Consider the following 21,000-nt stretch of genomic DNA (forward strand, 5'->3'; position numbering starts at 1 on the left):
ATTTTTTTCATATTTAAGAATGGATTATTGGCTGAGGATTGGGGACTTACTGTTTCATTCGTACGAAGTTTCAGTATGGGATGAAGATGTTCTGGAGATGGATAGTGGTGATGGTTGCACAACAGTGTGAATGTACTTACTGCCACTGAACTGTACATTTAAAACTGGTTAAAATGGTAAATTTTATGTTACGTATATTTTGTCACAATAAAAAATATTTTTCTCTACATACAGCTTCTTTGTTTACCTCTAAGATGCTGAGAAAGATGAAAGTGTTAGAATTCTCTGGTTCAATGAAGAAAGAAATCTACATCAAAGTAATTGGGTGAAACTGATTTCTTGTTTTGTTTTATCAAATGAAGTGCAATGAAAACTAACTTTCAATAGGTTTTATAAACGTTAATAATTTACCTTATTGTGTCTGCTGTGACAGAACATTATGTCCAAGTTAAGCTGCAGCATCATTTTGAGACCAATCATTCAGAGTTTCAAGCACAAGGAATTGAAATTTTAAATGCAGGTGTGGTGAGCACTTTAAACACCACAAATTGTTTTTATTACTTTCCAAACTAGAAATTAAAAAGCCACTCAGGCATTTTACAGGCTAAATTACTATATTGCATTGGCTGGCGAAGCACTCATAGTAGCTGAGAGACTAGTAAAGCCTTGTACAGTTAATACTGCTGAATGCCTGCTGGATGAAAAGTCCATAAAAGAAATTATGGCACTGTCATTTTCCAAGATAGAAATTCACTGATTCAAAGATTTAGCTGAAAACATAGTGATTTAATGTCTTGTCAATAGACTTGTATTTTTGCCTTACAAATATATTAATCTGATATAGAAGGACTAATTTTGTTTATATTCATCAATTATATTCATAATTTTTTTATATTCAAAATTCATTCAGCATTTTGTTTATATTCATTCAGTAGCAACTAATCATCCAAGAGGGCATTCTTTTATGTCAATGCCTGAGAAGAAACACAAGTAGTACTGAAATATTCAAAGTGTTGAAAATTCTTCTGATTGTTTATCCTGGGCCAATTGTACTGATAATCTCACTAATGGTACAAAAGCAATGGTGGGTAAAACTTTCGGTCTTAGCACAAATCAATGCAGTGTCACCAAACTGTATTGTATTCTTCACTACTATGCACTCCCAGTTAAAAAAGAAAGCTTCACTTAAGAATCTCCTTGATGAAGGGACTTCCCTGGTGGTACAGCAGTTAAGAATCCACCTGCCAATGCAGGGGACACGGGTTTGATCCCTGTTCCAGGAAGATCCCACATGCTGTGGAACAACTAGGCCTGTGAGCCACAACTACTGAAGCCCGCTCACCCTAGAGCCCGTGAGCCACAACTACTGAGCCTGAGTGCTGCAACCACTGAAGCCTGTGCACCTAGATCCTGTGCACCGCAGCAAGAGAAGCCACTGCAATGAGAAGCCTGTGCACTGCAACAAAGAGTAGCCCCTGCTCTCTGCAACTAGAGAAAGCCCACGCGCAGCAATGAAGACCCAATGCAGACAAAAAAAAAAAAAGAAAAGAAAGAAAAAAAGAATATCATTGATGAAGCAGTGAAAATATTTATTAAATATTGACCCTAGAGTACGTGTCTATTTAATATTCTGTGTGATGAAATAAGACACACACTTAAAGAAATTCTGCCGCATCCTGAAGCATTCTTGAGGAGAGGAGAAGCACTTATGTGATTACTTGACTTGTGAGCTGAACTAACCACTTTTTTCATGAAATCCCATTTTCTACTTAACAGACAACTATGGCAGACAAACAATGGTTATTCAGACTTGGTTAATGGGCATATATTTTTTGAAAAATAAATGAAATGAGCCTGTCATGTCAAAGAAAACATCTGACAGTATTTATGGCCAATGATGAAATATGAACTTTCAAGTGAAAATCAGAATTTTTGAAAACTTGTAAGCGTTTGTATCCACTGTAAGACTGGCAGCTTCCCAAAACTTAAATACTTTTCGAATGAGATTGCTGGTGATATTAACAAATGTGATTTAGGTTATTGTCTAATGAAATGTATCAACATTTTGAAGATCTGTGACCACTCTTTTCTAATGATCAATGCATGATGTTACAAACTCATTCAAAGTGCAAGATAGACCAATGGAGAGTACAGAAAGTTCACTAATATCATTTTAGATTCCACACGGCAACTAACCTTTAAGAAACCTCCACTTCAGAGTTTTGGTGTAGTATTAGAGAAGAATATCCACAATTATCTGAAAAGGCTATTAAAATTCTCCTCCATTTTCCAACTACATATATTTGTGAGGATGGATTTTCTTCATATACTTCAACCTAAACAACATATCACAACAGATTGAATGCAGAAGCAGACATGAAAATCCAGCTGTCTTCTATTATGTCAGACATTAAAGAGATTTGCAAAATGTATAACAATGTCAATCTTCTCGCTATTTATTTTTGTTTTGGAAAATATAATTATTTAGCATAAAATGTTATTCGTGTTAACATATAATGGATTTATTATTGGCATTTTAAATCAATAAATGAATATTTTTAAAATTTCTCAATTTTTTTTTCTAAAATGTATATATAGGTAGATATAATCTACATAAACAAAAGCTCTTTGGGGTCCTCAATAATTCTTAGGAGTGTAATGGGAGCTTGAGACCAAAAAATTTGAGAATCACTGCTCTAGGGATTATAATATATATCCTTAACTTTTCATAGTCTAAGCAATAGTTAATATCATACCACTGATGTAAAATGTGAGAATTGCAACCATACAGGCCCTGTCCTTGATGCTACAGTGCTATAGTTGTTATATATACTATATAGAGAATTATGTATTATATCTACATATGTAAGCCTCACATGTTATAATTTTTGCTTTGCACAGTCACATTTATTTTAAAGAAATTAAGAAATTATATTTACCCACATATTTATTATTTCTTGTGTTCTTCATTCCTTCCTGAAGAGCTAAAATCCAAGCCGATTTTATTTCCCATCAGTCTGAGAATTTTCTTAGCATTTCTTGTAGTATAGGTCTGTCGATAATGAACCCTCTTAGTTTTCTTTTACCTGAAGATGTTTTTTATTTCTTCATCATTCTTTATGAATATTTTCACTTGATGTAGATTTCAGAGTTGACAGCATTTTTCTTTCAGCATTTCAAAGACATTGTTACCAAGTTTTCTGGCTCCATTATATCTGATGAGAAGTGAGTGATCATTTGAATCAATGTTCCCTTATGTATATGTCATTTTTCTTTGCTCTCAAAATTTTCTTTTTCTTTTTGGTTTTAAGCACTTTGAGTACAATGAACTTAGGTAAGATTGTCTATATATTTATCCTGATTGGGCTTAGTTGAGCTTCATGAAACTATAAATTTATGTCTTTCATCAAAACTGGAAAATTTAGGTCATATTTCCTCAAATATTTTTTTCCAATCTCATTTTCTCCCTCTTTTCCTTTGGGAATTCCAATTATACATAATTTGGCCCTGAGGCTCTGTTCATTTTATTATCATCTTTACCCCCAATATCCTCTGTTCTTCAGATTGGATAATTTCTGTTGATTTAAGTTCATTGACTCTTCTTTCATCTCCAATCTGCTGCTAAGCACAACTAGTGACTATTTAAATATTGTATTTTTTAATTCTAAAATTTCTGGTAGTTTTTAAAAATAGTTTCTATTTCTCTGAGATTTCTTATTTATTCATTCATTCAAGTATATTTTCCTTCACATCCTTGAGCATATTATAAAATCTTTGTCTGATAAATCCAACATCTGGGTCATCTGTGGGGGACTGCCACCAATGATTGCTTTTTGAGTTTTGATTTTTGTTCTTGAGTATGAGTTAAATTTTTCCTGTTTCTTCATATATCTAGAGACCTTGGATTGTGTTTTGGACATTGTGAGTGCCATGTTTTAGAGTCTGGATGTTGTTATAGTCCTCTGAAAAGTATTTTTTCTTTTTTTCCCTTAAATTTTTTTTAAAATTTATTTTTAGCAAATAATTAACCTGGCTAGACTCAAATCCCAAACTATCTCCCATGAATGGATAGCAGCTGAAATCTCAGTTCAATTTCTTTATCCTTAACTGTGCTGCTGCTTGGAGTATGTCCTGCACATGCTTAGTTCAGGTATCGGATAAAAATTTGGCAGAGTGCATAATCAGAATTTGGAGCTTCCTCTATCTGGCTATCTTCTTCCCGAGATTTCCCACTCACTTTCCATCTGGAATAGTTTCTTGAATTTTGTCCTATGATTCTTCAAGCAAGTAAAATAGAAGGTTTCTCTTCAAGTTTTGGCTGCCCCATGGATGGGACTTTCCCTCAGGCTAGAAGCTGTAAAAAATAGGAAACTCACTGTGTCGGTTCCTTCTTCTAAGGGGTTGCTCTCCAGTGCCTTCAGTGCTTTTTATATTTTGTCCAGAATTTATCTTTGCTTTCTGTAGAAGGTTGGGTCCAATGGAAGCTACTCAGCCAATACCAGAAGTAGAACCCTGCACATAGTTTTTGAATTCATCTCACAAACGCTACTTCCATTTTGAAATTAGAATGAAAAATAAGAAAATAAGGTAGTCTCAATTAGTAAATTTTAAAATGTATTTTGATAATTATATGGCCTAAAACAGTCTCAAAAAGAGTTTCACTGTGCTAAGACACAATGAAATTAGATCTCTGGCTCCTATGACCCTACCATTACAGAATAGATGGCTTTTAGTGGATGGACCTTATGACCATGGAAAAATAAAAAATTCTGAAAATGCTGGCTGGTCTAGTAAAGGAGTCTAGAAGTACAAGGGAAAGCTACTTGAGCTTAGGAGTAGGTAAAAGATATAAGCCCAGGGTTGTAAGCAGGGATTTTTCAAATGGGATAAGTGTGTGGAGGGTTGGCTCAGCAGCAGAGTAGAACAGAATAGGAAATAAGACTTGGAGTATAAGAACTGGAGGAATGAAAGCAGTAAATTAAAGACGTACCACAGCTTAAGATAGATAAAGAAAATCCCAGTGACTCAGGAGAGAAATTATAACAGAATATTGGGAAGGTGGCAATAATTCCTATTACAGAGGATGATGCGGCCTCTATTTTTTTTTTACCACCATCCTCACCAAATTCTGGTGAAGTCATATTTCAGGGTGGTGGAAGTGAGACATTAATGGCATTTTAGCCTATTTCTTTAATTATGGCCTAAATTACCATACACTCCTTCTTTAGTCTTATAGGATCAGCTGGTCTGCATGAAAGATCAGAAATGTTGTTTAGCTGAATGTTACTGTGTCTCTGCAAGATGCTAATGATGCCTCCATCCTAATACATTCATTAATATGGCTCAAGGATTGAGTGAACATGGGACAGAAAGGTTTGCATAGTAATTAAAACTGTTAGACATTCGGGAGAGAGAGAGAAAATGCATTATTTGTAAATGGCTAACTGGGCAGGGAGATAAGCTGACCTTGAGTCAGATAATGATTCCTTTTACACTCTTATGCAGGTATAAAATTGTATGTGTCCTTGACCAGAGATGTAAGGCTGAAAGCTTAACTTTTATTCCCACCCCACCTTTGAGTGGTCTTTCATGTAGATAATTCCAACTTGCCATTATAGGGACTAAGCATCTACCATCGGTTTATACCTTTTTGTGCCAATCGGTTATTTTTTCCATTAAAAATGATATGTCTCCTATATTCTTATAAATATGCTTATTTTTTTCTAAAATGGAAAGGAATATTAGAATAAAAATAATTTTATTGTATGCATTTTAATGTTAAAAGTTATAATTCTGATAAAAGTAAATAATTTCAAATATACCACAGAAATCATACAAATAAAGGCAAAGCAAACAGCAATAAAAAACCTTAATGGGAGAAAAGGACCAATACCAACAATCATATCAATAAATATAAACTATTTGTTTACACTATAAAGAGTTTATATAAAAAAACTCTAAAATATTTTGTTTAAAGTTAATGAGACATACTTGAAATGTAAGCAACAGACAAAAACTTAAAAGCTAATATCAAGAAAAGAAAAAAAATCAAATAAAAAAGCCATTACATAATTTTAACAATACATGTTCCAAAAATTTCTAAGAAAAATGAGTTAAACAATGAAATGTAATCTATCAGAGACTTCAATCCTTACAAAATCTGTGTGGGATGGGATATAAATAGAGTCAAATAAAATTACAATAAATTATTTAAAAGAGAGATCCTGTTCTTCAGGTAATCCTTATTCTTTTACACCGTTCCTTTTGAGAATTTGATTACATATATAGGATCTGTCTCCAGATACAATTTGCCAAAAATTTCAGGTATTCAAGAACTTCCTGAAGCTACATTACCATCCCTTAGTACACATTAGGATAATAATGGCTAACATTTGTAAGTTAGCGCATTCCCAAGTGCGAGGTATTATACTAAATACTTTATATGCATTTTAATTTAATTCTTATAACATCTTTATAAGGTAGGTACTACTTTTACCCTCAAACAGCCTCTGAGATCAATACTGTCATTATTTCCATTTTACAGATCAGGAGAGTGACGCTTAGATGTACTGTTACTTGTGCAATGTCATACAGCCAATGAGCAGGAGAGATGGTATTTATTTAGATCATTATCTATCTGATCCCAGGTTTCCAGCTCTTAATCACTATGATATACTGTCTCTCACTAAGGTCTTTTCATATTAATTAAAAAATCAATATACCTGAAAAAGAGATATAAACATATCCCAAAGTATATCCAATCCCATTTTTCATTTATATCACCCTCATTGCAAAAGAGAATTTGAAGTAGTTACAGAGATACACACAGAATAAAAAGTAAACATAGGAATGTGCGGGGGTGGGGTAAGAAAGTGAGATGAAACTAGAGGTAGACCCAGAAACAAAAATGAGTATCATAAGGTCATCTACGATTGATATAAAGGTGAGTCACATATTTGTTTCTGAACAACATAGTAGCCAGGGAAAAGAAGAATTTAATCAATAATGTTTTACCTAGTACTGAATTGGAGGAAAAGATCTTTTCTAGGGAACACTGATTGTATGGACAATATTCTTAACAACATAATAGAGACTTTAAGATAAATGTTTCTTACAAGAATTTCATACATATTTCTTGACGTAGGCCAAAGCATAATGTCACAGTATATGTTGGGAAAGACAATTCTATCCAGGGTACAATGCAGTCTCAGAATACAACTCTATAATGAACTGGATTGGGCAGAGGAGAAGATATGGAATAGACAGGGAAATGGACAGACTGTACATACTTCAGGTAATTTTTCCAGCAATTAAGCCTTTGAATTTAACAGTTGATAGTAAATTTTTTCTAACAAGAACCTGGAGTACAGAAATTCTACATTGTTTAGTAGGCCACATTCGTATGCATGGACAATCAAGCAGAGGGTAAAACTGATAATTTCTTATGGAGGTTAGGGGGCCTGAAGAGGACAGATATCTGAATTTTAGACTTTCCACCAAAGGGAGTGTAAAGATAGTATCTATCTATATGTAGAGATAATGTGTAATTCGCACTGATGTGTAAATATGTAGTATTTGAGACATGGCTGGAATCCAAACGGAAAAATTTTCTTTGTTTTTGTTAAATAAGAATGTTGCTATAATATAGCGATATTATGGAAAGTTGCCAAGGCAGTACTTGAGAAAACATATTGCTCTTAATACCTTTATTAGTTTACAAAATAATAAATTAAGCATCTATATAAGAACATAGATATGGAACAAAGGAACAAAAATTAAAAAATGAAAGAGCAGAAATAAACTATTCAAATTGACAATAACTAATATTTAAAACGCAAGTTAGAGTTGCTACTTTGAAAAAGAACCAAATCACAGCACTGGTCTAGTTGCTAAAAGAATAAAATTAAATTTAAAAGAATTCAGATAGAGAGTTATTTCTAAATTTTATTCTGGAGATGGAGGAGAAGGGACCAAATTGAGGTCATAAAAAGGGGTAACATTAGAGTTATGCCTTTAAAGTTGGGTAAGATAAGGACAAACAGGAATAGAGCACTGGGAGGGAAAAACATTCCTGGAAGATGAAACGGCCTAAGGATATACAGACAGGGAAGCATACTGTGTGCCATTTAGAAATAAGGTAGGTAAGACTGGTTGAGACAAATCATGGAGGATCTCATTGTCACCAAATATGTAGAAGAAGGAAGGAAGAATAAAGAGAAAAACAGACTGAAGTCTGAACTTTAAGGAAACTCTCTGAGAGACAGCCAGAAACAAGGTCAGTTTGAAAGTGGAGGATATAAATGCTCAACAGACATTTGTTGATGGAATAAAAGAAATGGCCATGACTATATGTTGTTATAGAAGTCAAAACACAAAAATGAGCCTAGTGATTTTACAAAGAGAATGTGAAAGCAAGATGACGTACTATTTGAATAAAGAAGTTTATACCCTAATTAGGAAGACCAAGAACTACAGAACATAGAATAAAAATAATCGAATATCTCATATTATATTTACCTTTATAGGTGTGTATTTGAACATGTTTCTCTGTAGTGTTCCTAGAGAATTCTGAATGCATGTACCTTTTAAATTTAATATCTTTCATATGATAGCGAGGGAAAGGTATTTGAAATAATTCTGGAGGAGTTATCAGATGAACTTCCCTCCTGAGACTGGCAACTTAACTCTATTCAGAGAATTTTCTATATCAGAGTGAGTAAAACCAAACTTAGAAAGTTGCTAGGTATTCAGAAAAGAAGCTCTTTAAATTCAACCACATCTGTGTATGCTTTATCACTAGACAACAAGAGGTATGGATTCTATGGCGATGTTATCACACTAGGAAAAGATGCTGTTGCTACACCAAAAGGTTATGCACCACAACAACAGTGAGTGTATTACTCTTAACACTGAAACTGAAGCCAGAGTTAGCTAAAATATTTAACTTTTAGGAAGTAAAAGTTTAGAAGTTGAATAAAATAATTTTCCGGGTGAGATTAATGGGTTGAAAGTGAGTCTGTCTGTCTATCTGTCTCTCTCTCTCTCTTCTATTTCTATTTTTATTTCTATATTTATATTTCTACTGATATATGTTTAAAAAATAAAGGTAACATCTCCACGTAAACTTAAAGGACAAGTTAATTACCATGCATTTAATTAACTTTAGTAGGACTATATTAAGGATAATAACAATATAGAAATCTAAAAATATTTCAGAAGACTGTTCTGTTTAAGACACTATCTTGTTTATCTTCAGTGAATAGGCAATGATGCCACATTAAAGCAAGCTTGTATGTATGCATAAGCCCAACGAGCCCAACACCACTCTGGAAGCATAGATGAGGAACTCAGCCTGCGATGGGCTATGAGCCAATATCCATACATCTATGCCCCACATCCAATGCCATACATACACTGGGACACTGATTCATCACTCAACCACATTGTCAATCAACAACAGTAGAAACATTCATGGTTTTCTGTTAATAGGTTAACACTGGTTTTTGTTTACTGACCCGAAGTATAAAGAAAGGGAGAAGCAAGGCATTTATAAATTTAGTTACACGACTAGCTGTTTCAAATGTCATAGGGACTTCATATTATGGGGTGAAGTAACATTTTCTAAACCTTTATACAAATAAACACCCCTTTACCAATATGACACCTTAACGTTGCTAACCCAAATACGAATAGACATGATGCGGTAAATTTGTTTAATGGCAATACTGTCACCCTTACTGATGAAATCTTCAGTTGTTAGTATGGCTTTGTATATTAGACTATTTGTGATACATCTGTATAAATTCTGGTTTCTATCATTTAATTAGCCTCCAGGGTAGAGGATATAAGTCATAGAAAATACAATATGCTCATGATGAGCTTCTTCTTTAAAAAAAACATTGTTTAGTAAGGGCTCAGTTTTGAATACCTTTTAATTTCTTGTGATCATTCTTTCATGCTCAAAAATGTACCTGACACTCAGAATGCTTTCTGAAGAATTATAAAATTTCCATTAAAATATGGTTCATAGGATGAAGATTTGAAGTTAGATTTTCAAGTATAAATTTAAGAAATATACTTACCTTTGATTCGAGGTAGACATTTGCTGATGACATTTTTGTAATTTTGCATATGTAACTAACTAAAGAGATGGCACAAAGAATAAACAGGCTATCGTTAATTAATGCTCGAACAAACACAGTCCATTTCAACTGATTTTCTGGGACATCTCCGTGGACTAGCATTGCACAAGTCAAGTTCACCACTAAAAAGAGAAGACTTGCCAATATAAAGCCCAAATGCAACAGAATTCTGAAAGAAAAAAATGAGTTTATTAGATGTTTATAAAACTAATGAGAAATTAAACTTAATACTGAATTAGTGTGTACTTTAAGTACAATAATTCCTTCAGCTTAAACTGCTTGTAATTTAATACAAATTTAATAACTACTCAGAGTTACTTGGGATATTTTTGCCATTATGAAATTAGTATCTAAGCCATTTAAAAATGGCATGAGATTCTAAAGCACTAATTTAAAAATAATCTCATGTGGACTTGAATTCAGTTGTCTCTACCAGGAAGAATAATATTGGACTATTTTAACATTAATTCAAGTAATCCTGAATTTTTCATTTTCGTAACTGCTGAGCACATTTTCATTGACCTTTCCATTCTAAGAATTAGAATGGAAAAGGTTTTTATAAAAGGTTTTTATAATTTGCTTGGAAAATTAATATACAGTATATAAATTTAAATTGATCACTAATATTAACTTTAAGAGGTAAGGGAAATGTGTTTTAAACAATGTTCAGTTTTATGAACATCTGATTATCTATAGCAAACATTTCTTTCAAACAAAACTAAAGAGGAACACAGGGACAATATACGTAGAGTTTCACACACTCATCAGTACCTCATCTTCTTATAAAGTTGCATATTTACTATGCGTACAGAACTACTCCCAAAGTAAAATGCTTAACCACTTCCCCCTAAAAAAAATTGGACCACTTCTAATTTTTAAACTCTTCAGGTAAGGTGTGGCTGTCTGTATCAAGTAGCTGGAACAGCTTCCTGTATGAAAGTAATCCTAGTTCAAATACATTTATACCCCAAATTAACATGATCTAGAAATTTATTTGCCATTCTAATATCTTCCATTTTGGTCACTTTCAATAGTGGGAATCATAAAATGTTGTTTGCCTTTGGGAGTAATTTACACAAGGAAAAATTGAAGGTAATGTGTAATCTGTAACAAGCAATCTTTATTAAGTATACATGCAAAGTACAAAGATTTTAGTTTGAGAAGTTTAGATCTTAATATTCTCTCAGATTAAACAATAAAAATAATAATTATATACTTTGAAACCCAAAATGGACCTTGAAATTATCCATGCATCCAGGGGATTATAGTAGTTTAGGAAACAAAGTACCAAGAGGTTAGATGAGTTGCATAGCTGGCAAGTTTGTGGGAGAATTGGTCTGAAACCCAAGGCTTCTGATTCCCAGGTTTAGCAATCTCATTTCTGAGGTGAATCAGTACTGAAATATTACTTATTTCATGGAACTGTACTATATATTCTTACTCTAAACAGCATAATCTATCTTGAGTATTTGTGGACCCTATGAAACAGTCCTAAAACATCTGACATCTGAAGTAGGCCAGTGACAGAGCAGCAAAAAAAGGTGTTTGGCAGCAATACTGCTGAAAGGGAATGACCAGATTACTCAATTCACTTCCTATGAACTAATCTAACTACTTGATCTTCTATAAAACTGCTAAGGCATCCTCAACTACAAAGCCCTTCTACCTTGGGAACTGTACTGTGAAAAAAAATATAGATCTTGCTACTCATGAAACTTACTTGTGTTTGTCAAGTTCAGTTGCACATCTGACTTTACATATAACCTATAAAGAGAATACAGAAAGAAAGTTTTGAAAACACATGTAATATAGTATTCTTAAATTTGTTTTGATTTTGTGTTTCAAAGTGATACAACAAATAATAATAGATAGCAAGTAAAACTCAAAAGTTAACAGTTGAACTACGCTGGAGAAAACATAGGCAGATTTCCAAAGGTTTAATACAATAAATTAATAACTTTCTATGGTATAATCTTAAATTTCTACATTTTTAAACAGAATTAAGTCAGTTTAAACATTTATTGAACTTATTTTTTACATTGGAGTATAGTTGATTAACAATGTTGTGTTAGTTTCAGGTGTACAGCAAAGTGATTCAGTTATACATTTACATGTATCTATTCTTTTTCAAATTCTTTTCCCATTTAGATAATTACAGAATATCAATCAGAGTTCCCTGTGCTATACAGTAGGTCCTTGTTGGTTATCCACTTTAAATATAGCAGTGTGTACATGTCAATCCCAAACTCCCTAACTATCACTCCCTGCTACCCTTCCCCTTGGTAACCATAAGTTCTTTCTCTAAGTCTGTGAGTCTGTTTCTGTTTTGCAAATAAGCCAGACAATGGGGAGGATGGCTTGCCACCTATTCTAAACTTCATTATATCACTCATGTTTTGTCTTAAAATGGAACGACTTACTTTTAAATATGAATATGGGTGAGTGTTCTCCCAATATTATTTACCCCTAAGATAAAATAGTAAAAAGAAAGAAGGGAACAAAAAATGAACACAAAGATGAGATCATATTTAGGGAACTTACTTTCTTCATAAAGCCTTGCAAAAGGCAGGTTCTCAAATATTTGATGAATAAAGTTAATCAGGTAGGTTAAGTAGAATTTGAAATAAACATGGTAACTTCTGAAAACATACTGTGGAAGGTCTCAATTCCTAACTGGTGAATATGGACTTTATTATTTAGATAATGGGAAGATATGGAGGGTTTTTATGTAAGCACTCCAAATCACAGAATTTCATTAATCTGGCATCAACGTAAGGCAACTGCAGAGAAACTTCAGACTAGAAGTAGAAAGACTAATTACAAGACTACTGAAATAGAGTATGAACTTTGAGCGGGGGGTGGGGGGGCCTGGAAAGAAAGAGGCAAGTACAGAACATTATAAAGGAAAACAGTGTAAGTACTCAGTAACTTACTGATTCCATTCAAACAGTTACTGAGCACACACTATGAAGGGTACCATGGATTCATACATACAGTAACTGGTTCTGCCCTCAAGGAGCTCAGTATATGAAAGAAAGAGATAAACCAACTATTTTGAAACATTATGTCATCAATGCAAAAGATGCTACCACAACAGCTAAGAAGGGGGATAGACTAATTCAATGCAGGAAATGGTGAGAGGTAAGGGGAAAGAGGAGAGACTGTGTAAAGGGTCAGGTAGGCAGGACTTAGAGAAGTCACATTTGAGTCAAGTTATGAAGGATAAATGAGTGTTAGACAGGTAAAGGCTCAGGCAGAGATAGCAGCCTGTGCGTCTACTCATATCTATTGTATTTTGGTTAACAAGCTAGATGTGATAGATGATTTTAAAATACTACCCTCTTAATCTCAAATTGTACCACTTAAATCATCCTCAGATACATCTGTTTTCTTTGTCTTTACTACTATATAGCCTTTTAATTGGTCTCTCTGCTTCCATTCTTAACTCCATCTGTATCTTTAGAAGATAACTATTCATTTTGCTATTTTTCCTTTATTCTCACCTCTCTACATGTTTTATTTTTACCTAAAAGTTGTACTAAAATATATATGACATAAAACTACAATTTAACCAGTTTTTAAGTGTACAGTTTCACTGCACTGAGTACATTCACATTGTTGTGCAACCATCACCACCACCCATCTCCAAAACTTTTTCATCCTCCCAAATTGAAACTCTGTATCCATCTAACAATAACTCCTTATTCCTCTCCCCTCCAGCCTCTGACAACCACCATTCTAATTTCTGTCTCTATGAATTTGGCTACTCTAGGTACCTCATATAAGGGAAATTATACAATATTTGTCCTTTTGTGACTGGCTTTCTTCACTCAGCATAATGTCTTCAAGGTTCATCCATGACATCACACATGTAGATGTGTCAGAATTTCCTTCCTTTTAAGGCTGAATAATATTCCATTTTATGTATATATCAAATTTTGTTTAAACATTCATCCACTGATGTTCACCTGAGCAGCTTCTACCTTTTGGATACTGTGAATAATGCTGCTATAAACATGTCCTATACGTGAACATGTTCTATATATGATTTAAAAAATCATTTGAGAGTAAGTTGCATATGTGATGCCCCTTTACCTCTAAATATTTCAATGTATACTTCCTTAAAAAATAAATTCTCTTATATAACCAGTATGATTAAAAAAATCATAAAATTGATACTGATAAAATACTATTATCTAATCTGCAGACCTTATTCAGATTTTGCCATTTGGTCCCCAAAATGCCATTTATGGGAGGGAAAAATCCAAGATTATACATTACACATAGATTTCATGTATACTTAATTCCTTAATTGTCATTTTCCCCCTTTGTCTTTCATGATATTCAGTTTTAAAGAGTTCAGACCAGTGATTTTGTAGAATGCTTCTCACTGGGTTTATCAGATATTTCCTCATGATTAGATTCAGAATTTGCGTTTTGGTAGGAATACCACAGAAATGATGGTGCTGCATTCTTCTCAGTGCATTATATCATGAGGTTCATGATGTTGATTTGTCCCATTACTGTGAGGTTAACTTTGATCATTGGTTAAGATGGTATCTACCAGGTTTCTCCATGGTTAAGTTACTGTTTTTCCCACTGTAATGAGTATCATGTGGAGAGGTATTCAGAGACTAGTAAATATCTTTTATTTGTCAAACTTCCATACACTAGTTTTAGCATCTATCAATCATTCTTGCCTGAATAAATTATTACTATGATGGAACACCTTCTTTTAAAAAAGTAAATCTGATCATACTACTCCAGGAAAAAGCCCATACTCCTTTGATACAGAAAAGGTCTTTTATCACTTAGTTCCACCTTCCCATCATTGTATCCTTTTATCCCCATCTTCAATCTTATGGTCTGCTCATTCTGAATTATTTACAACTTTCAAATAAGGGGTTTAATTTCACATCTCTGTGCCTCTGTACACGCTTTTACTTTACCTGAAATATGATTTCATGGTCATAGAGCAAATTCCAACTCATCCTTCAATACCTTACTCTTTGTCATTTTTTATGTTGTCACCTTAAGTGCCTTAGGAAGAGGGAAACCACTCTGTATCCCTGCATTACAAATCATACTTTATGGCATTTGTTTACATTTTTATTCCCCTCTTAAGAGAGACGTAACTTACTCATATGTATAGCCCCAGTGCCCAGCATGATACCTGGTTCACAGTAGGTTCAGAAAATGTTTGAATAAATGAGCAGTGAATTTAGGTCAAAGCAAGTACTTTGGCATGTTGTTGTGGTGTGGGTGAGTATGGGAAATACAGCACAAGCAGAAACTGAAGGGGGAAGCAGTCGTCCAATCACGGAGACCCTGTATAAAAATGTCAAAGGATTAGACCTTAACTCCCACAAACTCTGTAATATGATTTTATGCTCAAGTGATTTCTTAGGTGACAGTGTAGACAATGGATTAGAATGGCATAAAGAATTCCAGTTAAAAGACTGTTGCATTTGAGTGAGTCCATGCAATCTCATTCCCAGGTTTTGAATCTAAAGAACTGATAGAATGAAAGTCTCACTGACAACAATTTTAAAAAGTCAGGTCATAGAATTGATTCTTAGTTTTAAAATTTATTAGATATAGGCAGAAATAGAGATGGCAGATGAGTTTTGGAATATAAGAAGTAAATCACAATCACCTACAGAGGTGACAGCTGCAACTCAAAGTAGAATATATTTGAGGGAGCAAATGTAGAATGAGAAATCAACCTGTGATATGTTCACATTTATTAGTCAAAATGAAAAAGCCCAAAAAGTGAAGAAAAGAAAGATGACCAAAGGACACAGGCTTAAGAATCAGACTAGTCACAGCAGTGGAGTACTTTAGAGGTGAAAGGAAGAAAGTTCAGCCATTGTTAAATTCGGCAAAAAGTCAAGAATAATTAAGAAACAACCATTTGATTGAGGTATCTTGAAGAGAATAGTTTTCAGCGGAATGACAGGAAAAAATGCAAGGAATTAAGATGACAAAGGCAGTGAGCACAGATTATATGAGATATATTTGAAGATAGGAGATAAGAAAAGGAAAATTTGTATTGGAAATCATGTATTGGAATATTGCAGGTTTCTACATGCCAGGTTTTCTACTATGCAAGGGGTTTGCACAGCAAACATCCTTGAAAATTAGAGATAGTGTCTACCTTAGGGTCAGAGGGAAGATCTGTCTCCTGATTGGTATTATATAGAGAACATTTCCCTCCCTGGAGATATTCCAGGGGAGTAAAGTCTTCCTCTCTCTCCTTGGTGAAGATTTGCTTACATTCCAGAGTAAAGATAAGGTCTGTCTGTCTTCCTCATTTTGGGGTTTCTCTCCCGTAACACACCTTGCTGCATACACAGGTAACATCTGGCTCTCATTGTGTTGCCTTACAGGAATTGGGCTTGGGCGCTTGATTCAAAATATTGCTTTGGTTGCTTTTTGTTTTTTTGCCATGAGTAATAAATGGTCTTTTTCTCTGACCCATGGGTCTTCTGTTTTCTGTTGGTATATGTATTATAAAACTGTGGCAGGCTAACCTGTCAGCTTTCAAGTAGGGTAAAATCTCAGATTTTCACAGTTTCTGATTTAATAATCTGCTGATCAAAAATGAACTAGAGGGGGTGAAATGGTAAATGGAGGAGAGTGGGAGTGAGGAAAGGAGAGTTCAATTGCTAAAGAAGGCTCTAGGTGAGGCAGGTCAGCCTTGAAAAGGAAAACACATACTATTGAGTCAAGAGGGTAGAAAAGACAGTTGAAGAAAAATTTGGAGGTCTGCACAGAAAATTTAAAATAATCTACAAACCTCTCTTTGCTAGAATAAGAAGTGGGGATGTAGCACAGACACAACATTTTGATGTAGAGAAGATGGATGAGAGAATTTGGCAGATGGATTCTATTCTTTTCTAGTAAAGTAGGAGGCAAGGTCATATCCTGAGAAGAGATGTTAGATTTAAGCCCTTGGAATATGGAAAATATTTGGAACACATGAATAGAAGGGCTATAATAGATTATATTGAGAAGCAGAGAGGTCCAGTTAAAGTCAGGCAGTTGACAGTATATGTGGTCAGTAAGGGTTCCTAATTTGAAAATTGAAACACTCTAACAGAAAAAAAGATACCATTATAAAAAGTTCAAATAACTACATTGCATTTTTCAAGCAAAAATTTAGAACTATTTAGACACGTGGAACTGTTGTAGAGAAAGAAAAAGTGGGTGAGTGAACCACATCGGCACAGCAAAGTCAAGGGATGAGGAATACTAGACTGACCATAGGTTCTAAATGCAAAATGACATCAAAAAGAAGCTAACGGAGTGGGGAAACAAAAGGGGTAAAGTGAGTAAAGGTTAGGATGAGGGTAAAAAACATATAAAGGGATGAATTCCATATGTATAAGGGGAAAGAGAAGAAACGGGTTGGAAAGAATTGCTTCATTTTCAAGAGTTGATCCAAGGTGTGGTCATGCTGCTGAGTAGCTCAAATAGAAATGGAGGGTTTTAGAGCTCTGAGAAGCCACTGAATTGAGAGACATTGGATGCATTATCAATATGGGCTTTGAAGGACATCTATAGATGTTCAAGAGACAGGGCCAGAAGAAAGAAAGTGATGATTCACCCAGGAAAGTGGAAGTTATTATTATAGCCAGTGATGACCTAATCAGATGGCATGGGTTTAAGACAGATGATGATGGTATAACATCAGAAGGTGTACTGGGAAACATAAAACAGGCTGACTGTTCTTCCCACAAATTGAGATGGGGTGTTTACGAAGTGTTGTCTGGAAAAAGCTAGAGTTCAGTGAAGGCATTTAAAAGGTTCAAATGAAGAAGAGAATGGGGACAGGGTAGAAAGTGTAATCTAAAAGGTCATGGGATGGGATAAATAATGAGTGTGAGAGGGAGTTGAGCTGAACAAAGAAAGAATTAAAGGTCAGCAGTGGTCCCAGATTTGCAGAATGTTACAATGCATCATATAAACACAACCAGGTGCTTCAATCACATTGAGATTACAATAAGATTAAAAATGATGACCTGATATTAGTAGATTCCAAGTATTTTGTAGAATATAGCTAACAGGACATGATGCTAGGTAAACAAAATTCATATAAAAAATGTCAAGCAATTATCATTTGTTAAGATGTTAAGACAGTGAATGATAGTTCATGAAGCACAGTAAACATGTACTTTATGTAGATTTCCAGAAGTTTAGAATGGTAAATAGCATACATGTAAATGATTTGCTGATGCCAATTTATGTCAGAGGGGCCATATCTTTCCAGGTCTTTCTTAGTATCAGAAAAACTGAATAAATGGGTCATTTTATTTTACTTTTTAATTAAACACTTAAAAAAATTGAAGTATATTTGATTATATTAGTTTCAGGTGTACAACATAGTGATTCAAAAATTTTTCACAAATTATACTCCAAAGTTATTATAAAATATTGGCCATATTCCCTGTGTTGTATAATATATCCTTGCAATTTATGTACTGTGTACATAGTAGTCTGTACTTCTTAATACCCCTATCTTAATACCCCCTCTTCCCTCTCTCCCTGGTAACCACTAGTTTGTTCTCTATATCTGTGAGTCTGTTTCTGTTTTGTTATATTCATTCGTTTATTTTTTAGATTCCACATACAAACGATAACATATGGTATTTGTCTTTCTCTGTCTGACTTATTTTACTGAGCATAATACCCTCCAAGTACATCCATGTTGTTGCAAATGGTAAAATTTCATCCTATTTTTATGGCTGAGTAGTACTCCACTGTATGTGTATACCACATCTTCTTTATCCATTTATCTGTTGATGGACACTTAGGTTGTTTCCATATTTTGACTATTGTAAATGATGCTGCTATGAACATTGGGGTGCATGTATCTTTTTGAATTAGTGTTTTCACTTTTTTCAGATATAAACCCAAGAGTGGAATTGCTTGATCATATGGTAGCTTTATCTTTAGTTTTTGAGGAAACTCCATACTGTTTTCCATAGTGGCTGCACCAATTTACACTCCCACCAACAGTGTATGAGGGTTCCCTTTTCTCCACATCCTCACCAACATTTATTTGTGGTCTTTTTGATGATAGCCATTCTGACAGGTGTGAGGTAATATTTCAATGTGGTTTTGATTTGCATTTCTCTGATGATTAGTGTCTGTTGGCCATCTATATGTTTCCTATGGAAAAATTTGATTAGGTCTTCTGCCCATATTTTAATCAGGTTGTTTGTTTTTATTGATGTTGAGTTGAATGAGCTGTTTCTATGTTTTGGATATTAATCCCTTATTGGTCATATCTGCAAATATTTTCTCCCATTCAGTAGATTGTCTTTTTGTTTTGTTGATGGTTTCCTTTGCTATACAAAAGCTTTTATGTTTGATTGGGTCCCATTTGTTTATTTTTGTGTTTGCTTTCTTTGCCTTAGATCCAAAAAATATTGCTATGATTCAGGTTAAAGAGTGTTCTGCCTATGTTTTCTTCTAGGAGTTTTATGGCTTCTGGTCTTTAATCCATTTTGAGTTTATTTGTGTATATGGTGTGAGAATATGTTCTAATTTCATTCTTTTACATGTAGCTGTTCATTTTTCCCACACCACTTATTGAAGAGACTTGTCTTTTCCCCATTGTATATTCTCAACTCTTTTGTCCTAGATTAATTGACTATAAGTGCATGGGTTTACTTCTGGGCTCTTTATTCTGTTCCATTCATCTATAAGTCTGTTTTTGTGCCAGGATAGACTGTTTTGATGACTTAACTTTGTAGTATAGTCTGAAGTCAGGAGCATATCTCCAGCTCTGTTCTTCTTTCTCAAGATTACTTTGGCTATTTGGGGTCTTTTGCATTTCCACACAAATTTTAGAATTTAAATGGGCTATTTTAGAAGGATATTATTCTTTATTCTAAAATTATGAACAATTATATGGGTTGATGGATAACAAATGTTTTTCATCATATAACCTACTTTTTTCCCTACGTACAAACTAGTAGTCCCTAATTTAGAAAATATCAGTTTATAATTTTTGAATTAATGAAGATTTAAAACACTCATCACTAGCAAACATTTTAAAATATTTAACCTATTTATGAGTGATCTGAAATGATTTTGTTATTTTGTAATTCAGACTCTCATTTTTGTCTCCCTATTTAGTTCTTCAAGTAAAGGGAAGAAAGATGAGAGTATGATAAATATATTTTATTTGTGAATGTTATCTAACATAAGTTTAGTTAATACAGGTATCCCAAGATTTGAGGAAGAGTCACCATGGAGCTATGTATCATTTACTGTCTCTCATGGCATTCAGAACCATGCTGCTTGGAGATAGTAGATACTGAAATACCTATAGAATGGGTGCTTTTCTATACAATTTTTTTTTTAATTTTTTTTTTTTTGTGGTACGCGGGCCTCTCACTATTGTGGCCTCTCCCATTGCAGAGCACAGGCTCCGGACGTGCAGGCTCAGTGGCCATGGCTCACGGGCCCAGCTGCTCTACGGCATGTGGGATCCCCCCCGACCGGGGCATGAACCCGCATCCCCTGCATTGGCAGGCAGACTCCCAACCACTGCGCCACCAGGGAAGCCCCTACAATTTCGTTTTGTCAAGTCAATTTTCCCATGTTTGTTGATTTGAAATAGAAACTTTATTGGAGAACATATCTATATAAACTTTGGAATTGATGCAAAAATAAATTGGGGTGAACAAAGTCTCTTCCCCATTCTGAATAGATAGGCATATATTTCCAACTATGTAGATTTCTTTCACAGAAGCAGTTTCCTTAGATTCCATCTCAATTTAAGTTCCTATGGAGAGTAGTGCACCATTCCCAAGCCTGCCCTTGCTAGTGCTGCATACTAAAAAAA

The 21,000-nt window shown here is 34.2% G+C and overlaps 1 protein-coding gene across 1 annotated transcript in view; it reads right to left on the minus strand.

Annotated features, from left to right (window-relative positions):
- The window catches only part of GPR137C (G protein-coupled receptor 137C), a 55,077-nt gene that overhangs the window by 12,694 nt on the left and 21,383 nt on the right, over positions 1–21,000 (minus strand). The window contains exons 2-3 of the mRNA XM_033852582.2: positions 11,863–11,906; positions 10,083–10,311 (exon numbers count right to left, since the gene is read on the minus strand). Coding sequence (XP_033708473.1) covers positions 10,083–10,311; positions 11,863–11,906 — 273 coding nt within the window. The remainder of the gene's footprint in view (positions 1–10,082; positions 10,312–11,862; positions 11,907–21,000) is intronic.

This window comes from Tursiops truncatus, chromosome 2 (genome assembly GCF_011762595.2).
Source record: "Tursiops truncatus isolate mTurTru1 chromosome 2, mTurTru1.mat.Y, whole genome shotgun sequence".
NCBI classification, from domain to species: Eukaryota; Metazoa; Chordata; class Mammalia; order Artiodactyla; family Delphinidae; genus Tursiops; species Tursiops truncatus.